The 7,493-nt window shown below is 36.2% G+C and overlaps 1 protein-coding gene across 2 annotated transcripts in view; it reads right to left on the bottom strand.

Moving 5' to 3' along the window:
* Positions 1 to 3,961: 3,961 nt before the first annotated feature.
* Positions 3,962 to 7,493, bottom strand: part of CFAP47 (cilia and flagella associated protein 47) — a 261,132-nt gene continuing 257,600 nt past the window's right edge. For both annotated transcript variants that reach the window (XM_068179785.1, XM_068179786.1), the window contains one exon: positions 3,962 to 4,234. In XM_068179785.1, the coding sequence (XP_068035886.1) occupies positions 4,013 to 4,234 (222 nt within the window). In that variant the 3' untranslated portion in view covers positions 3,962 to 4,012. The remainder of the gene's footprint in view (positions 4,235 to 7,493) is intronic.

Here is a 7,493-nt window from a genome sequence, read left to right as displayed (position 1 = left end):
GGGTGAGTCAGAAATTTCTATATCTTCTGCTAGTTTGGGTTTGTGATCAAAGAGGAAAAAAGTGCATGCTCAGATTTGGCTGCTGCCATGGTATTTCACCAAAGTAAGAGCATTGTTGGTTCAGCATTTTGTCCCCTGCTAACCTGGCTTCAGTCCCAAAGAGCTGCATGGAAAGAATCCCTTTCCTTGCAGCAGGAATGGATAGGGCACCGTGCCCCCGAGGGCTCTTTACCTGATCACGATGACCTCCTGTGCTTAAAGCAGCCTTTATCTCCCATTCCCCTGACTCACACAAAACCTGCACTGGCACAGAAGTTAATGTTTGGCTCCTATTATTTTCGATGGGCAGTTTTGATACTTCCAAACCTTTTTATATCTTGTGAGAGAGATCAGGTATAAAACAACCTTCGAGTGTCATAGTGAAGCCAGACATGAGTAGAACAAGCATTACTGAAATTTGTGCAAAACCCTCTCCAAGCTGAGCTGCTAATGGCAACCATCCTAAAGACATCTCCACATTACCCTGGTGTCATTCTCCTGTGTGCATTGTGCCAAATAAAGCTCAGCCAAACATCAAACAATTAGAAGGTCGATTGCTTTGTACTGCTTTGAAGCCATTGCTCTGGCTGTACAATCCTGAAGCCCCCCAGGGCAGGTTGTCCCCACTACTGGACATGTCACATAAAACCAGGAGCTCAACAGCTGCAAAAGCTCCACTGTATTTAACAAATTTAAACACAGACATACCTCATTCCCAAGGTAACAAGTTCTGTGCTACACAGTAATGTTGCCTAAGGTTTGAGTGCTTGTTTTAATTACTCTGATAGATGGATCATTACAGTGAGGCATAGAGAGAAGGGAGAAAGAAATATAAATAAGCACATGGTGACTACACTGGTTAGACAATCAGCATTTCTGCTAAGCCACTAACAAGAGATGCACAGCTGACTCGTGTGTGGCATGCAAGACTGTGATTAAAACATTTGGCCATAAATGCCATATTGACTTCGAAAAACTTCTTGTGTTTTATTAATTAGGTATTTCTATAAATTAAAACATATAACTGGGGTCAGTAGAAGTAATTCTAGATCACTAATTGATATTAGCATTGAAAAATTAGGAGCTATTAGTTACAGTAATAACCAGTACCTCCTCATTTCCCTGAGATTCTGCTGTGCCTACACAGATTAATGTGAGGGGAAAAACTCCTTTTTTTTCATCTTTTTCAGAAGAAAAGGATCCGGATGAGTGTTCTAATGTGGAGAAACAAATTTTGGGTTTTTTCGCTACCAGTTTCTGATAGTGGTTGTTCTGATGTGGCATGAGGGCACAAAAATCATTGTGAGGGCATTTTCAGAAGCCATAACTTGAGGCTTTATTCATTCTCTCCCATTGCCTTTTAAGATAATGATAATGAATAGTAATTTAGAATTAATTCAAAGCTAAATTATTTGGGCTGCTTTTTGCCAGACCTGAGCTCTGACTGCAACAGTTGTGTTTAGGTCTATTATCTACCAGAGCTGAATTTCTCTGCAGATTACATTTTCAGGGTGCAGAGTGATGGTGATCTTGCCCAGCTCTTCTGAAGTTCACATTAATGTTCAGAAGCTTTGAAGTGAAATCTTTAAGTAAAAATACCCAGCATTTTGTAATCTTTTCCCATGTCAGACCTTTCCTTCCAGGAGTTGAAACACTAGTATTTTCAAAATGGCTCAGTAATTGTATTAAAAAGGAGAAAGCAACTAATGAATACAAGTTATCATTCTGGAAATCTTCCAGTGCTGCTGCTTAGAAACAGTTTTTAAGATATATACTTGGAATTAGTCCTAGCATTACAAATAATACAGTCACCTCAGTGGTGGAAGTGAAAATTATCAAGCTAAGAAGCAAAAATGAATTTATTTTTAACTGTTTATATAGTCACTGTAATCCACAGATGCATGCAGATATTATGTAAAACACTGTGTATGTTACAACCACACAGCTAAAATGATCTTTCTTTAAATCATCTTTGCAAGTGTATTCTTAATAGGTGAAGAAATATACTTAGTTCTGTTTAAACGATAAGAAACTAGAAAAATACATTTTTAATATTAGGTCCAAATCCAACTGACAATGGCCTATATTGCATAGCTCAGAAGTGACCTTGTACACATTGAAAAAAACCCCATAATTTTGTCCTGCAAGAACAGATTATGCATTCATCCCTTTTAAAATAGCTAATATAAATGGTTCCTTTGCAAACACCCCTCTGGTACTATTTTATTGCACATTTTCCCATGGATGTTTAAAATGTTTAGATGTATGACAGAATTTGAAATCTAATACATATAACAGCAAGTGCAGGCAAGTAAATCGGGCATAACATTTCTGGAGTGAGCACCATGTAATTTTTAGATGATTCACCTCTACGCCACCTGCTAATCCATTTCTGGGAGAATTAGAAAATTTTGTGCATCTTGCAAAAAAGTGCCATTTTAAATAGAAAAGCATAACTTTAAAGGAGTGAAACAAGGATAAAAACGCTCTTACAAAAAGATATTGTCAAATTTTTCCTGAACACCAGTCACGAGTTGTGAAACCATTGCTGATTTATAAATTCTGCTTTCTTACAGTCAGATAAACACTTGCTTCATTTATATATGCAGATAGAGCCTTCCTATGAAATCCAGCTGCATTTGTGGTCTCAGCAGCATTTAAGATAAATATTATAATAGCTTCTTTCTCACTGTCTTCTAGAGATATCAGTATGGACAGTATCTTTTCAGTGCTGTACATTGAATTTATAAAGCTGATTTTATTCTCACTTCAGATTACCTGGTTTCTGACCAAAATGGGGCACCCTGCATTTAGAAGAGGTATTAAACAGCACCATTGCTGTTTTATGTGTTCCCAACACTTTCTGTAATTGCTTCTCTAAAAAATGTGTGGCATAAACAAAATCCTCAAGCACATTGCAGTAAAAGGGTTTTATTGGTGCTCATTTGCACTGACCTACATAGGTTGTTCTCAGGCTCGCCATTCCTGAGTAGTGATGCTCATTCTGTATTGGAGCCAAGAAGGCACTTAGTCTGTGCCAAGCCATCTTTTTGTCAAAGTACATTTTGCCATCAAAATAAAGGCACAAATACAATTCATGTTCTGTTAGTAAAATCAGGAAAAATTATCTCAATGAAGAAAGGAGTCAGGAGTTACCCATCCAATGATCTTATAAAGCATGTCTGCATAGATCTAACTTTCCACATTATATCAAGAGCAGAGAAAGCCCATCTGAATTCCATCTGAATTCCCATCTAAAGAATGGAAATACAAACACACTAGGAATAGCACCTCTGATTTTTTTATTCTAGGAAAAAAAAAAGGAAAATCTGTCTTCATTCCTCACTGAATTCTCATAGCCTTCTATATGTTGATATTCTGAAGCACTTTATAAAATATACCCGACATAAAATTACTGCAGCAGGACATTTTATTTCACTTCTGTGCTATGTATAATTATCAAAGGTTTGAAATGTTATGGGATGAATGAAACAAGATCGTTATTTTATACACAGCAAAGATGTGGTAATTAGTGAAATTTGCCAAAGCAAGAAAAGGTAAAGATTTTCTTGTGGAAGAGAACAGGGATTGTTTTTTCTTGCTTGTTTTGCATGGGTGTGATGTGCTGAACATCACACAGAATGTACATTGAAACATCCTACTACAGTCTTATTAAACCAACATCCTCTAGAAAGCAAAGCATTAATTTGAGTTACCCAATCCTCAGATATAATTTTTTTTAAACCTGAAATTTTTTCTCTGAACTTGCTGACATCTGCATGACATAAATAAATTGTTAGGTATCCAAAATCCCTTATAGAAAAGCAGGATTATTACTAGGATTGAGGTGCTCTGAATCTTCCATACAGAACATACAATTCATGCACACCATATCTGTTTAAAGAAAATTTAACAAAACATATGTTCTTTTTATCTGCATAATTTATTTGTTCTCTCACCAAAAATGAACAGATTATAACTTTCTCTGTTTATTCCTAAGGACTAAAGGTGCTCCTTTGATTGGTGAGGATGCTCCAGTGGTTATAAGTTTCAGATTTTCACGTATAAAATTGCGCTGTCGGACGGTGAATGATCCTGTGTAGCTGCTGGTGCAAACTACTTTTGCTGCCATTGTAGGTGGTACAGTCTGTGGAGGAAGTCCATTGATTACATATGTCCACTGCATTGATTGGGTCTGAAAATAATGAACAGAGAAAGGAAAATAAAATCAATTATAAAATACCTTGAAAATTCATCAGTGATTTGAGACACAACATTGATTTCAAAAGATGTTTGTCCTTTTCCATGTAATGCACTGGAATAACACAGAATGAGAATTGCACTCCTGGAACAGAGAACTGAATCACATTCAGTTTTATTCAGGACCAGGCATAACAAAGAGGAGAAATTTACCTTCCCTGGCTGATCTAAAATTCCTTTTTTATTTAAAAATCCCAGAGGTCTGTACATTTTTCAAAGAGCTCTGTATGTTTTTCAAAGGTGACTATTCCTTACTAAAGCATAAATGCCTCAAGTTTGTACCATAGGATTCGCTTGCAGCTCTGCTATCTGTAACAACGGTAGTACCAAATGGTGGGACTTTCACATTAAAACAATGAACAAAACTAAGACAAAAACACTCAGAGTATGCACAAGAGAATTGAAGCTTCACGTTGGAATCTCTGGTTTGATGCGTATTTATGTGGATTGAAAATGACACTCTTCATTTGCTCTCTGTTTTTAACTGGTCTCTAGGAATGGAACATATGTTTCCATGTCATGTCTTGTAATGCTTGAATACTTGATTCTTCCTGAGTACATGATCCTTATTCTTACTACACATCCCATCTACCCATGCTTAAAGAGTATATTCCTATGAATATTAGGGTATACTGCTGTCTACTTCCCATGCTTCATGTGTGTCCTGAAACAGAATTTTGATTGTTAAAAACTCATGTGTAATTTTTGCAGATCTTCCAATACTTTTCCTTTCATAACGTATCACTTTAATTTTTGAAAGTAGGTCTTTATTCCAAGTCTCTAGCACTTTCCTGTCATTACATCTGGAAAAAGGTATATTCCTGGGTTTTCGTTTTCGATTCTCCTTTCCTTAAAAAAAAAAAAAAAAAAAAAACAAAAAAAAAAAAAAAAAAAAAAAAAAACCAAAACTACAAACTAACAACAGAAGTATTATAAACCTAGAAGATACTACAAAATCTCAAATGATGTGTCATTATGCCCAGCTTTGTACTGTGCAAAAGGACAAAGCATTGCATGCCCACTTTAGGCATAGACTGTCATCAATTCCCTCACATTTAGTGACTGAAAATCCCAGTTTTACATTTGGGGCTTTTTTTTCTCCTTCTGAGATAAAACTAATAGAGGAAGACTGAGTAAAAATATGGCATGTATAAGTCTATAATAATATATTCATACAAGTGCAATTTGGCTTTTATACAGAACACAGAGCATGAACATAGTACACAGAACATAGCAGATTCTCTGGCTGTGCGGTCTCAGAGCAGGGAAGTCACATGAAATCAGTGGTATTTCCAAATTCCCAAGGTCTGCCTTTCCCCAGGACACAGCAGTGCAGTCACATAGCTGTGCTGGCTGTGGTTCCAGAGCAGGTTTTGGTGCTCTCCTGCTGTGTTGAACTACAGGGGCACAGCTCATAGGGTCACCTTTCTCTGCTGCTTCCAGTTTTGTCATTACAGCAGGAGTTGTACTTCAGAGAATTCATCACCCATTTAAAACTAACTTAATCCTTAATCAATTGTAGATAGAGACATTACCAGTGTCATTCTTCATCTGAGGAAACAAAAGGTCAGAAAGGCTGATATGCTCTCAAATTGCTCTGGAAAACACTGCTACAGTCAAGCCTCAAAGCTCATGGGTCCTTCCCTCATCTGGCAGTCCAGCTTCCCACATGGCTGGATTTGTTCATTCCAGTGTGAGCTCTCTGCTCCTGCTCTGCTGCTGGGCATGTCAGTACCCCAACAGATTTGGCCTGTACAGAGGTGCCACAACACCCACACAAATTGTGGCAGATTCTCACACACCTTAAATACTATCAACCATCTCCAAAGCACAGTGTGTATATTTGACTTATTATTTATTGCATTCTGTCATTTAATTATGGTCTAGGTAAAGCACTACAAAAACCACAGAGATGAGCAGTGAACCTTTTCCATCTCCAACCTTCTGTGGAGGCACCCCATATTTACAGCAACATACAGAAGAAGGAAAAAAAGCATGATAAAATGTTTCTTGACTAAGTTTTGTTATGTCAGTTTTATACTTGCTGCTGAAAAAGTTTGAATCTATTATGTTTATCTTTGTTATCTTTCATATGCTTCTTCCTACCATTCTAATTGCTACCCTGTTCAGTGATAAATTATATTTAAGGAGTATAATTGCAAGCAGTTTTGAATTTATAATACAGATATTCAACAAAAATAAGTTTCAGAACATTAAACCATAAACCTTTTGGCCCAGGATTTGTTCTCTGCTGTGCATGTATAGAGCATTTACATTATTTTACAGATATACTGCATACACTTACAGCTCCTAAATGCTGTCATCATATGAATCTCCAGTTGTAGTTTTAACCAGCATTTTGGCTACTGAATTATACTTTTCTGCACCAATGCTGAAAGAATAGATGAGGGATTTTTCTGTGAATTTTTAAAGAAACTTCTGCTTGAAAATGGGCAGTACTGATCTTACATGGTGTCTGCTGAATGACTTGCCTTATTCCAGTAAGATTAGTAAATGAGAACACAGTAGATATTTCACCATGCATGCTTACTTTTTTAAAATTTTTATTGCTATCCTACTAAAATCAAAATCTAATTTAAATTGGATATTATTTTGTGCAAAACAGGCAGATTAACTCATCTTTATTCTCAACCTTATTTAATACAGTGAAATGAACTAGTACCTCTACTTTTTGTAAATGTAACAGCCAACAAAAGCAGGTGTGACATGAACCAATATCTTATGTCCAAAGATAAAGCTGTCATTTAAGAGAAGCGTCTCTCCAAAATTAGCTCATTCTTTTATTAGCTTCAGTAAAAAATTAAATAGTTTATCTTTCTTTAATAAAGCAGATGAACAATTTAGTTTAAAGGTAATTTAACCTAACTGTCTTCTTCACTGTGAGAAAGTCTCATGGATTATTTCAAGGTCAGAGAAAAGATCTGAAAGGTGTTTCAGCCAGTGATTTAAACCAAGTAGCAAGTTAATAAATTTTTTTTTTCATTAAATCCACACATATTGTGACTTGATTGTCTGTAGTATTGGTAATAGTGTGATTTAAACAAAAATGGTGGGCTATTCCATCTCTCAAGTTCACTTATCATCAGCATCAAACAATAGTTAGAGACTTCTGGGTAGTAATAACCTTATGTTAATTTCCTGTTTGCCATAGAAATATCCTGGACTGTGTGTCC

The sequence above is a fragment of the Anomalospiza imberbis genome, chromosome 2, assembly GCF_031753505.1.
Source record: "Anomalospiza imberbis isolate Cuckoo-Finch-1a 21T00152 chromosome 2, ASM3175350v1, whole genome shotgun sequence".
Classification (NCBI taxonomy): Eukaryota; Metazoa; Chordata; class Aves; order Passeriformes; family Viduidae; genus Anomalospiza; species Anomalospiza imberbis.
The sequence above is the reverse complement of the archived record's forward strand: the minus strand, read 5'-3'. Positions and strand labels throughout refer to the sequence as shown.